Consider the following 13,635-nt stretch of genomic DNA (forward strand, 5'->3'; position numbering starts at 1 on the left):
TCTCTGACTGTGGAAAGAATTTAGATTTAGAAGTTTCAAAGTTTCGAGGAGGGGCCCAAGGCGACACTGTCACTATGCAAGCACTATGTTAGCACTGTTATTCTCAGAAGCTGACTACTGTTATTCTCTGATTGCATACTTTTAAACAAGTGACTTCAGTTTTCTATTCAGAAGATCTGAAGAATGGGAGGGGCACTTTTATATGTCAAAGTCAGGGGTAGTCAGACTGCGGCCCTCCATATGTCCATGGACCACAATTCCCAGAAGCCCCTGCCAGCGAATGCTGGCAGGGGCTCCTGGGAATTGTAGTCCATGGACATCTGGAGGGCCGCAGTTTGACTACCCCTGGTCAAAGTCTATGGGGCTGCAGGGATAGAGGACCAAGAGCTTCTGGGTCTTGTTATCAGGTCCTGCCCCCAAACCATAAACCTCTGTTTGGTCCATCCACTCAGCGTTTTGAGGCTCAGCCTGATTTATAGGATAATAGGGACCTATCCCAGGGGCCTTCTTTTGTGTGGAAGAGTGGTGTGTGCACTTACAATACACTGAAGGCCAGGATAGTGCCCTTGATTTATATGCATGTTTTTCTTACCCTTTGGGGTAAGTTGGAATGAAGTAATAGATTTCATTTAATGAGGAAAAACTATCATTTTTTAATGACTCCTTCAAAAATCTCCCAGTTAACTAAAACAGGGTGTGTACTAACCTTTTCATTAGTTGCTTTGGTCTCAGATACCTGGTTTTACTAGTCTGCTGCAAAAACTAAGGCATTCCAGCACTTATTAAGGATGCTTTCAATGTCCTCCCAAGCACGTGTGGTTGTTGTTTGCCTCATGTGTATGGAGGGAACTGTCATCCCAAAAGAGTCCCATTGATCCATTATCCTATATTGTTATCAACCTTTAATGGCGATGGCTAAGGTCTGGTGCTGAAATACTTCCCAGCCCTTCTACCTGCACTCATTTAAAATGAGAGGCCCATCTGTTTGAACTATACATTCACTGCCATTCTTAGGCATCCACAATGTTAGTAAACCTACTAGTACCCATAGAATGTCATCTTGGTATTACAGGAGGTTTTGAAAAGGGGTTTATCAGGCTTGCAGCATTTCAAGCAGTAGCAGCCTGCTATTTAGTATTCATGCCCTTATGTAAACTTGATCCTGTGTTTAGTCCAGTAGAAATGTTTTATAGTAGACGAGAGGCAATAAGAAGAAGAGTCAGTTTTTATACCCAGATTTTCACTGCCCAAAGGAGTCTCAAAGCTGCTTACAATTGCCTTCCCTTCCTCTCCCCACAACAGACACCCTGGGAGGTAGGTGGGGCTGAGAGAGCTTGGACTGAACAGCTCTGTGAAAACAGCTCTGACAGGATTGTGACTAGCCCAAGGTCACCCAGCTGGCTGCATGGAGGAGTGGGGCATCAAGCTGATGCTTACATTTAGCCTCAAATGTATAGTGGTAAAAATCAAGAAGACCTGTGTTAATTTGAGTTTTCTTTATTTAAAGATTTTTTAAAGAAGGGGAAGGTGCTTGACTCAACTAGATGCTCTTTGATGTTTTGCAGTTAATGATCATGCTGTCATCTTTATAACTGCTGTATTGTATATGTTTTGGTATGGCTTGTCAAATAACGAATAAATAGAGCAAAATGAAATAGGGAATATGAAAGCATAAAAAGTTGATATCCTTATATATTGAATTATTCATGTCTTATAAATAGTAACACGTCTCAAAATATTCCATGATAATCACAGAAAAAGACTGCAAAACCACTTCCCCAAAACATTATTCCATGCTTCACATCCCGAGTATGGATTATGTGTTGAGCACCTGTTAAAAAACAGGCAGATGCTGGGAAATTACCTGAATGGCAGCTGTTAGAAGTAGCAAAATAAACACATACGAAAATGTAGATTATATATCTACAAAGCCAGAAAATGTTTCATCTTCCTTACCTGAAAACAGATTATTCTTTACATATAAGTTTCAGGAATAGATAAAAGCCATTCTTGCAGTTCCCTGCCTGAAACGCAGAGTGTCGCTGTTGGCCAATGCAGCACTCATGGAGGAGCTGGGAATTCACTGAACGATGCTTCCAGCAGAGTGGCTGCTCATTCTCAGAATACGGATCAGGGAAACAGCAGCCAAGAGAGACGTGCAAGCCTTGGGAAAGGAAAAATATTACAAAATATATAAATTCTGCAGAATCCTGGGATATTGATCTGCTTCCTGGCTGTGGATCTTGTATTGTGATGGCAATTTGAAAAGATCTCAGCTGATCAAGATACTCAAGAAGAAGAAAAGGCAAGCTTCTCACCCAGAAGGATGAACGGCAGACACAAGGAGAAGACAGGATCAGTAAGGTTATGGTTCCTCTTCTTATTGTCTATGTTCTATGAGACTGTTTCAGAGCAGATTCAGTATTCAATCCCTGAAGAAATGGAGAAAGGGTCCTTGGTAGGGAATCTGGCCAAAGATTTAGGACTTAGCCCCAGTGAAATAGCAACTCACAATCTGCATGTCCTCTCTCTAGATAAAAAGCAGTATTTCACTATCAATGCAGAAAATGGAAAACTGTATGTAAATGATAGAATAGATAGAGAGGGAATATGTGGGGAAACTGTATTCTGCCTTATAAATTTTGAAGTCATGGCTGAGAATCCCATGAATATTTACCATGTAACTGTAGCAATCCAGGATATTAATGATAACACTCCACACTTCTTAAATGAAGATATCAGACTAGAACCAAGTGAATCAACTTTGCCAGGAGCTCGATTTGTTGTTGGGCATGCTGAAGATCCAGATGTTGGAAGTAATTCTCTCCAGAAATACCAGCTGTCATCCAATCAATATTTCATACTGGAAACAAAAGAGAGGGTAGATGGTAATAAATATGCAGAATTAATACTCAATAAACAGCTTGATCGAGAAAGTGAAAGCAGTTTCCATATAACCCTCCTGGCTGTGGATGGAGGGAAACCTGCCAAAACTGGCACAGCCAAAATCTGGGTTAATGTCATTGATGTCAATGACAACCCACCTGTTTTTGCACAAGAAATCTACACTGTCAGCTTGAACGAAAATGCTCCCAAAGGATCTTCAGTGGTACAGGTTAAGGCCACTGATAGAGATGAAGGGTCCTATGGGCAGATCAGCTATAGCTTTAGCAGTATTGCTGAAAGTGCTAGCAAATTGTTTTTACTGGATCCTCAAAATGGGACGATAATGGTAATGGAAATGCTGGACTTTGAGGTCAAAGATAAATACACTATGGCAGTGGAAGCCAAAGATGGGGGTGGGTTAGTGGCTCACTGCAATGTTGAAATAAAGATAATAGACGAGAATGACAATGCCCCAGAAATCATTGTCGTCTCAACTTCCAGCCCCATATCTGAAGATTCTGCACCTGGGACACTAGTAGCTCTTATCAATGTAAAAGACGGAGATTCAGGAGAAAGTGGAAACATATTATGTCATGTCTTAGGCAATTTGCCATTTCAAATTGTGTCAACATCCAGTAACTACTATAAGTTGCTTACAGATGGTGATCTGGACAGGGAAAATACTCCTGAGTACAATATCACCATCACAGCTACAGACAAGGGCAATCCTCCCCTTTCTACACTTAAAACCATTTCAGTGAAGATCTCTGATATCAATGATAACCCTCCAGCCTTCGAAAAGCCTTCCTATACTGCCTATGTACCTGAAAACAACCCTTCTGGAGCCTCCATGTTCAGGGTCAAAGCCTCTGATCAAGATCTGGATCGCAATGCACAAATCACTTATTCCATTCAAAAGAGCAGCATTGAGGATCTGCCTATCTCTTCTTATGTCTCCATTAACTCTGAGACAGGAATTATTTATGCACAGCGCTCCTTTGACTATGAACAATTCAGGGAGTTCCAACTCCAAGTGAAGGCCCAAGATGGAGGTTCTCCTTCTCTCAGCAGCATTGTCATGATGAAAGTGTTTATTGTGGACCAGAATGACAACAGCCCTCAGATCCTCTACCCTTCCCCAGGAGTGGAAGGCTCAGCCTTATTTGAGATGATCCCTCGGACAGCTGATGCAGATTATCTGGTGACCAAGGTGGTAGCAGTGGATGCTGACTCTGGACACAATGCCTGGCTCTCCTACCACCTGCTACAGGCCACTGAGCCAGGGCTCTTCACAATTGGGCACCATACTGGAGAGATCAAAACATCCCGAACTTTTTTAGAAAGGGATGCTTTGAAGCAGAGGGTGGTCGTTTTAGTGAAGGATAATGGGCACCCATCGCTATCTGCTACAGTGACTCTGAACATGGTATTTGCGGAGAACTTCCAGGAGGCCCTTCCAGAAATGAAGAACCAATCCATCGGTCCTGACTACCAATCCGATCTGCAGTTCTATCTGGTGCTAGCTTTGGCTGTGATCTCATTCTTGTTCCTCTTGACCGTTATTCTGGCCATTTTGATGAAGCTTCGAAAATCAGGGAATCCCAAGTTCCTCCAGTGTTTTGGTCCTGTCCCCCATTCAAACAATGGTATCATATTTCCCCCCAACTATGAAGAGGGGACTTTGCCTTATTCTTATCAAGTTTGTTTATCATCTGAATCCCGGATACAGGAATATGCCTTTCCAACAAACAATGTTCAAACTGCAGAGAACATGTATTTTAAGGACAATTCTGAGGCACTTTTGACAGTCAGTGAAGGAAATATCATTAATTGTGAGGTGGATAAATCTGATACGGTGAGTTTCCTTTAAGGCGTACCTCTTTTTCATTGTAGACATTTTAATTGTAAGCATGTTGAGTTGTTATTTTTATGCCATTGATATGCCAGTGATAGCCAACTGATGTAAGCATGACCTTAAAAATCATGTACGTTTAATGTGAAAAAGTACTAAGAGGAAAGAAACGATGACCCAAAAATAAAGCAGGATTGCCAGCTGGTTAGAAAGTAAAAAATGGGGGACAACACAATACCATTTCAGGGGGAAACCAGAACTCTACCATAGAGTTTCTGTTGAATCCTATTATCATGCTAACAGATTCTTCTTTTTTGTGCTACCCTACCAAGTGGCAGTGGTGGTCAATGACCACTGGCCAGGAGTTTCCCCATCATAACTGCAACCTGGCCACCTTACCTAGTGGCTTTGATTCACACAAGGAAGAAATGTAAGCAAAGCAGGGATTTTTGTGGCAGAACAGTGAACTGGTGAAACTCAGTAGATCCCTAATTTTTATCCAGCCACACAAGTGGCCCTGCAGTGGATACTTCTTGTATTGCAGATGAATTTCTAAGTTTTGAGATAATTGCTTGCCTAAGACAACTTGTGAATAATTTGAATTGAAAAGAACAGAGAAATGTAAAAGTAATATAGAACATCTGTCTTAATCAGCCTTTCTCAACTTGTGTACTATGAAAAAGCCACCGAAACATCCTTCAGGCTTTGAGAAACTGCAGAAGTGTTGTAATGGTGAAGAATATGGTTGGAAAGCATAGTTGGGTGCCACCTGGGAGTGTCTCATCATTGGCTTTTTTGGGAAGGGGAGTGTTTGTCAACATGAAAATATATGGTCATATTGCCCAATAAATTTTTAATACATTTTAAAATATATAAAAAATTGATTAACTCCCACTCATTTGGGAAACTCTTCCAGGGCCATCAAGAAACCCCAGGGTTTCACAAAGCCCTGGTTGAGAAAGTCTGGTCCAAATTGACCTAGGTAACAATAGTCTGAAATAAATTAGCATATTTAAATCAGTTTTTATCTGTTTATTTTTAACATATGCCATATTCTACATTCTAGGCCCTTCCAAACAATTTCAGTTATAATTGGCACATACACAATAAAAATTATACTTAATAGTCTCAGAAAGTGACAACAGTGCTACTAATAATGGTCTCTAAATGATGAAAAAACTCATGCGATCCTACTATCTGTAGGATTACCTTCTTGGTGAGGTCCAGAGTTCCCCCACAATCTTCAGACTATAGATACCAGTTCCCGTGAAGAAAATGGTATCTTCAGAATATGAACTCCTTGGCGTTATATCCCTACTAAACTCACACTGCAAACGCTGCCATCTCCGAAGTACTACTGCCAGATCTCTAAAGAATTTCCCAACTTGGAGTTGGCAACGCTAATTATCTACAATGTTCTTATTACTCTGCTGCCGTCAAGCATATCATCCACACATGGTAACAGCGGTTTCTATAGATCATTTATGAACCAGGAAGCTTTAAGCTCTGTCATGTTGATTACTTTTCTAACCAATGACTTCACCTGGATGTGCAACCAGTTGGCATTTGATGCTATAACTGATGCAAATATAGCTGCAATCTTGTAGCATCAGGATTTTTATGTCTCAGCAAGTAAGATATTTTCATAGGTAAAAATCAAATGCAAGTACAACTCAGTGCTGGGTCTTAGACCTGACTACCTTATCACCCGGACAAAGTAAATCAGCAACTCCTCTGAAATTGCAGATACAATGGTCAATGATCAAAGCTGGTTCTGAAGTAATATTTCACTGCACTGTTGGTGACATTGTTTGAAATTTAAAAGCAATACATAGAAGTATATCTAGCAATAAATAGAGGAATAGATGAAGAAAAATCATGAGAGCTTTTTACAAAGAATAAGAATCTTTACATTTTTAATGCATACATCATAACTGGGGGGAAATCAATTACTGCAATTCTTATTGAATGAAAATAACACTCTTTGAAAAGAGAATGGTTGTTCAAGATGGAAGAACTGTAGTAGATCTTTTCTATATAAAGAATTGGTCAGGTAACAAGGAAATGGTTACTCAGCCTGGAAAGTTCTGTTTTTCCACTCAAGCGGCAGTCGGTAATGCGGGAAAAAACAAAGTATGATGATTTGTGGGAAGAATGTGGCATGGGTTGCCATTTTTGGTGGCAGATATTCTCTGCAGCAAAAACTAAATCATCCCAAAACATATTAGGGATGTTTTTGATGCCCTTCAATTTCACACATGTGTATTATTGTTTATCTTCTGTGTGCATATAGGGAACAGTCATACAAAAAAAGACCCATTAATCCATCACATTCAGCATTGTTCTAACCCTTTAATGATGGTGGCTAAAGTCTGATACTGTAATACTTCTCAGCTCTTCTACCTGCAATCATTTAAACAGAGATGCCCAACCTTTTGATCTATAGCCCCATCACCACTCTTATGCATCCACAATGTAGCCATTAGTAATCTTAAGAATACCCATAGTATGTCATAGGCCTATTATGCGCGGCCGCTGAAACGGCGGCATGGAGAATGTGGAGGAGGAAGAAGCGAAGCAAACCGCTTATGCACAGGATGGAACGCAATGGCGGCAAAATCCAGAGTATCCGATCATGCACACGGCTACTCCGGAGCCGCTTCTGGTTGCGCCCTGGTCCCGGGAAGTTCCACTTTCTTCCACATCTCTCTGACACGGCTTTTTCGGCAGCATACGTTGACTCTGCACCCAGTTGCCGCCTGCAGCGTGCGTAATTGGTGATTTTAGCCACCGCCATTCCACCCTGAATATGGACCTTCCATTCCATGCATAATGGGCCATAGTGGTATCACAGGAGCTTTCAAAAAGGACTATCATTCTTGCGGTGTTTCAAACAATGTTAGCCTGCTATTGTATTTGCAGATTTATATATACTTGAGCCTGTGTTTTAATGACAGAAGAAGACTAGTATATTTATTACAATTTAGTTTAGTTCAATAGCAGTATTTACATTAAAAGAAATAATTTAATCATATGAGAGATGTTCAATTTATGGCTATTTAAAGGGTTTTCTACACTTTGGAACTTTTATTGCTGTTCTTTTTGTAATTGAATTGGATGTGATCTTTCCATTGTAGAACTGCCTGAGCAGGAAACAAATCTTTCCATATGCATGGGTGGATTTCATGTTTGAAATCTTCTCTCATTTTTAATCAGTTGGCCAATTTTCCTCACCTTTGGAATCTCAGGCTAGAAAAATCTTCTGTAACTTGGCTAAGTGAAAATAAGTTTGAGATCTCAACAAATATGAGCAGAAAATAAATATTTGGTAATACTGTTCTACAGACACTGGCACGGGAGTATCTTGTCCTAGCTCTTACGAAAGTGAATGAACATCCTGAATTTAATTTCACTTATTTGTGCACTGCTTTAGAACAAGGTGTGAAAGTGAGTGGGAAACACTGTCTGTAGATAAGACGGTTATCTTCTGATGTAAGCTGTTTGAGGCAGAACATTTAGGACAGAAGAGTGTATTGGGGGGTTATGAAAAACTGGACAAAGAGGAAGGCAAAGCTAATAAAACATCATCAGCTTCTCCACTGACTCACAGAGATCTCTTTCTTGCTGAACAGTCTTCTTCTCAGCCTCAATAAATTCTGTGTCTCAGTGGCAGAGCATGTGCTTCACATGTAAGAAGTCCCAGATTCAATTCCCAGAATTTCCTGTTTGTTTGTTTATTATCAAATTTTAATACCGCCAGCTCCCAGACCAGCCAGCTTGTGGCAGTTCACAACAATAAAAACATAAAAAACAAGACTGCAAGATTACCACCTTGCCAATATTACAATATATAATACAATAAAATACACCCTTTAAAAACAAAGATGGCAGGCATAACAATTCCTAATAGAACCATATTCCTCACTCACCAATTGACCTATGTAAACTGGGGCAATGGACTGCCCCAGGGGGATCCAGATGCTGCGGGGGAGGATCTGCTCTCATAGCCCAGTATGCAGCCCAGCTTCAACCAAAAGCCTGGCAGAAGAGCTCAGTCATGCAGGCTCTGTGGAACCTAGGGAGATCTGGCAGGGCAGCTCTTTGATCATGTGAAAGACCTCTACTTGTGAGTCTGGATAATTGCTGTCCAGCAGAATACAGAAGAGCAACCTTGAGAAAATTGTGATCTGCCTGAGAATAAGGCTGCTTCATGTATTCCGGTATTCAATTAACATGCTAAAAGTGGACTGAGATATGGTAAGAAGGAACTTGTGGATTGCATAATAATTGCCAAGGCATCCTTAGGGGTTCGAATTGCATACTGCTAAGCATCATTTTTTTAAAAATGGAGTAGTATAGGGAAGAGTAAGAAACCAAGAGTAAAATGGTCGGTTACTAAATTGAAATTAATTTTGGTGGACCCCTTATCGAACTTCACCACAGTGCCGCAAGTCTACAATGGTTCATAAGTTGGATCTCAGATGATGAAGAGAGTGATGGGTCTGTGTCCACATGCCTTTATAAATACCTTTAGGCAAAGGCCTAAAGAAATCAAAGTGGACAAAATTACAAATCATAATTACATAATAAATTATTTCTTTTCAGTTTGCGGCCCCAGATATATCACCTCTTCCTTCAGTACTGAGACATTTAGGTGAACTTCAGGGTTCTTAATTAAACTCCTTTTCCAAGTAGGAAAGCTTTGGTCTTGATATTTATAAGTTACTAATAAGGGTTTGTTGTGGTTTCTTGAATCAGTAATGGCTATATAACTCTTTGAATATCCGCAAGGTAGAAGCTTTTTGTCAGCAAAAGTACTGAGAAGTTCAGGTCTTGGGATGCTTTCAGATCTTGAAACCCTTTCTCAATTTAAAACAGCACATGTCTTTTTCAGAAATACATACTGTTCTACTTACTTAATAATACATTTGAAATCAACTGGAATCATGGTACAGGCTATATAACGATGAAATCTAGAATTTTGTTTCAGCTCATGGATCTAATTTTAGCAGCTCTTTGGTGCTAAAAGAAAACCTTCTTAAAGTACTTCATCAACTTTATTTCACACTTTAAAAATAGCTTTGATGTGCAGGAGCTGGACTGGCTTTTGTAGATTTTGTAGTCAGTCCAATAGTCAGTTTAATCCACATATGGTAGCAATGCTCTGAAACTATTGAGTTTTGGACTAAGGTTCACGAAGAATTAGAGTTGGGATGTGAACTAAGGCTAAAGGTATTTTTCTTGAATCATGTGGCAGGATTTTCAAGGAGGATCCAGGTAACTTCCCTCTATTTAGTTTGGTGGCAAGGACTGTATTTTCAAGACATTGGAAGCAGAATTTAGCTCCAAATATATAAGGCAGAAGGTAAAAGTCCAGGAGATCCGTATTAATTTGAAGTTTACTTGTTTATGGAAGAAAAAAGCACTTGACTCAGATTCTATAAAATAATGATGACATTGCAAACTTTATAAATGTGCTTGGATGTTCATTCTTTGATTATATTTTAGTTATGATATAACGTAGCAGAATAGTGTATGGAGTCTACGAGACCATAAAGACAAATGATATATATTTAGTTATGCATTTCTTATGAATATAAATATCTCTCAAAATATTCCAGGAGAACCACAAAAAAAATGAGTTTACAAGTTGCATTACCATTTCCCCAAAATACTGATTTATGATTGACACCTCATTTATTAATGAGCTCCTGTTGAGCTCCTGTTAAAAAACTGGTAGGTGACGTAAAAGCAGAGTAGCCTCTGCTGTTTGGGTGAGATGTTTGAATGGTGTTCCTATTGTGGAAACAAAATAAACACATCCAGAAAAGTAGATGTGCTATCCACAAAACCAGAAAACATTTCTTCTTCCCTACCTGAAAATACATGGTTCTTTGGTACATATACAGTTCAGGAACATACAAAAGCCATTCTTGCAGTTCCCTGCCTGAGACGCAGAGTGTCACTGTTGGCCAATGTAGCTCTCTTGTAGGAACTGGGAATCCACTGAACAATGCTTCCATCAGTGTGGCTGCTCATTCTCGGAATGCAGATCAGGGAAAAAGCAGCCAAGAGAGACATGCAAGCCTTGGGAAAAGAAGAATATTACAAAATATATAAATTCTGCAAAATCCAGTGTCATTGATCTGCTTCCTGACTGTGGATCTTCTATTGTGATGGGAATTTGAAAAGATTTTAGCTAATCAAGATATGCAAGTAGAAGAAAAGGCAAATATTCCAGCCAGAAGGATGAACGGCAGACACAAGGAGAAGACAGGATCAGTAAGGTTAATGTTCCTCTTATTATTGTGTTTGTTCTGCAAGACCGCCTCAGAGCAGATTAGGTATTCAGTCCCTGAGGAAATGGAGAAAGGGTCCATTGTAGGGAATCTGGCCAAAGATTTAGGACTTAGTGCTGGAGAAATAGCAAATCACAATCTGCATGTCCTTTCACTAGATAAAAAGCAATATTTCACTATCAGTGCAGAAAATGGAAAATTGTATGTAAGTGATCGGATAGACAGAGAAGAAATATGTGGGGAAATTGAATTATGCCTTATTAATTTTGAAGTGATGGCTGAAAATCCCATGAATATTTACCATGTAACTGTAACGATCCAGGATATTAATGATAACACTCCACATTTCTTAAATGAAGATATCAGGCTAGAACCAAGTGAATTAACTTTGCCAGGAGCTCGATTTGTTGTTGGGCATGCTGAAGATCCAGATGCTGGGATGAATTCTCTCCAAAATTATCAGCTCTCATCCAATCAGTATTTCACACTGGAAACTAGAGAGAGTGAAGATGGTAATAAATATGCAGAACTAGTACTGATTAAACAGCTTGATCGGGAAAGTGAAAGCAGTTTCCATATAACACTTCTGGCTGTGGATGGAGGGAAACCTGCCAAAACTGGCACAGCCAAAATATGGGTTAATGTCATTGATGCCAATGACAACCCACCTGTTTTTGCACAAGAATTGTATAAGGTCAATCTGAAGGAAAGTGTCCCAAAAGGATTTTCAGTGGTACAGGTTAAGGCTACTGATAGAGATGAAGGGCCCAATGCCCTGGTCAGCTATAGCTTTAGCAATATTATTGAAAGTGCTCGAAAAATGTTTTTGCTAGATCCCCAGAATGGGACCATAATGGTAATGGAAACCCTGGACTTTGAGGGAAAAGATAAATACACCATGACCGTGGAAGCCAAGGATGGGGGTGGGTTAGTGGCTCACAGCAATGTTGAAATAAAGATAATAGATGAGAATGACAACACCCCAGAAATTGTCCTTGTCTCATCATCCAACCCAATACCGGAAGATTCTGCACCTGGGACACTGGTAGCTCTTGTCCATGTAAGAGACAGAGATTCGGGAGAAAACGGGAATGTAATTTGTCATTTACTAAGCAATTTGCCATTTCAAATTGTCTCAACATCTAGTAACTACTATAAGGTCCTAACAGATGGTGTTCTGGACAGGGAAAATACTCCTGAGTATAATATCACCATCACAGCTACAGACAATGGCAATCCTCCTCTTTCTACACTCAAGACTATTTTAGTGCAGATCTCGGACATCAATGATAACCAACCATCCTTCGAAAAGCCTTCCTATACTGCCTACATGCCAGAGAACAACCCCTCTGGAGCCTACATTTTCAAGATCAAAGCCTCAGACCCAGATCTGGATCGCAATGCACGAATCACTTATTCCATTCTGAAGAGCAACGTTGCGGACCTGCCTATCTCTTCTTATGTCTCCATTAACTCTGAGACAGGAATTATTTATGCACAGCGCTCCTTTGACTATGAACAATTCAGGGAGTTCCAACTTGAGGTGAAGGCCCAAGATGGAGGTTCCCCACCTCTGAGCAGCATTGTCATGATGAAAGTGTTTATTGTGGACCAGAATGACAACAGCCCTCAGATCCTCTACCCTTCCCCAGGGGTGGAAGGCTCAGCCTTGTTTGAGATGATCCCTCGGTCAGCTGATGCAGATTATCTGGTGACCAAGGTGGTAGCAGTGGATGCTGACTCTGGACACAATGCCTGGCTCTCCTACCACCTGCTACAGGCCACTGAGCCAGGGCTCTTCACAATTGGGCACCATACTGGAGAGATCAGGACATCCCGAACTTTTTTAGAAAGGGACTCTGTGAAGCAGAGGGTGATCATCTTAGTGAAGGATAATGGGCACCCATCACTCTCTGCTACAGTGACTCTGAACATGGTGTTTGCGGAGAACTTCCAGGAGGCCCTTCCAGAAATGAAGAGCCAATCCATCAGCCCTGACTACCAGTCTGACCTGCAGTTCTACCTGGTGCTGGCCTTAGCTTTGATCTCGTTCTTGTTCCTCTTGACAGTGATTCTGGCCATTCTGATGAAGCTTCGGAGATCGGGGAATCCCAAGTTCCTTCAGTGCTTTGCTCCTGTCTCCCATTCCAGTGCTGGTGCCATCTTCCCACCAAATTTTGAAGATGGGACTTTGCCTTATTCCTACCAGCTGTGCCTGTCCTCAGAATCCAGGAAAAATGAGTTCACTTTCCTGACCCCCAATGTTCAGATCATAGATAACATTCTTTGTGGTGACAAATCTGGAGGGCCTTTGACTGGAAATGAAGGAAGCCAGTTAGAGTCTGACGTGGCTAATGTGAACATGGTGAGTTTTTATTCCAGCAAGTGTCTCCATGCTATTCAAGGATGCTTTTAATTTATGTTTGAAAAAGAATATTCTGATCACAATTCTACTGTTCTTCCTTTTGATATGGAACGTATGATTTGGCAGGGGCCGAAAGGAACAAAAGGGTATGTTTTTTCAAGACAGGTGAACTAAGGAATATGCAGTTTATTTGAATGATGGTGTGCCTGTGGCTGCTGTGAAGACACTGTCGC

General features: G+C 40.6%; 2 protein-coding genes and 1 pseudogene across 4 annotated transcripts in view; all 3 read left to right on the plus strand.

The window, feature by feature from the left end:
* Positions 1-13,635, plus strand: part of LOC143823452 (protocadherin gamma-A6-like) — a 285,370-nt gene that overhangs the window by 125,167 nt on the left and 146,568 nt on the right. The window lies entirely within an intron of this gene.
* LOC143823977 (protocadherin gamma-B5 pseudogene) lies at positions 2,366-6,345 on the plus strand (annotated as a pseudogene).
* LOC143823978 (protocadherin gamma-B2-like) lies at positions 11,031-13,453 on the plus strand. Its single transcript, XM_077310760.1, has one exon. It carries the CDS (start codon positions 11,102-11,104, stop codon positions 13,451-13,453), a length of 2,352 nt encoding a protein of 783 aa, XP_077166875.1. The 5' UTR covers positions 11,031-11,101.

The sequence above is a fragment of the Paroedura picta genome, chromosome 14, assembly GCF_049243985.1.
Source record: "Paroedura picta isolate Pp20150507F chromosome 14, Ppicta_v3.0, whole genome shotgun sequence".
NCBI classification, from domain to species: Eukaryota; Metazoa; Chordata; class Lepidosauria; order Squamata; family Gekkonidae; genus Paroedura; species Paroedura picta.

Bases quoted from the DNA above. Each gene is read 5' to 3' on its own strand.
- LOC143823978 (XM_077310760.1), top strand. From the start codon at position 11,102: ATGGAGAAAGGGTCCATTGTAGGGAATCTGGCCAAAGATTTAGGACTT.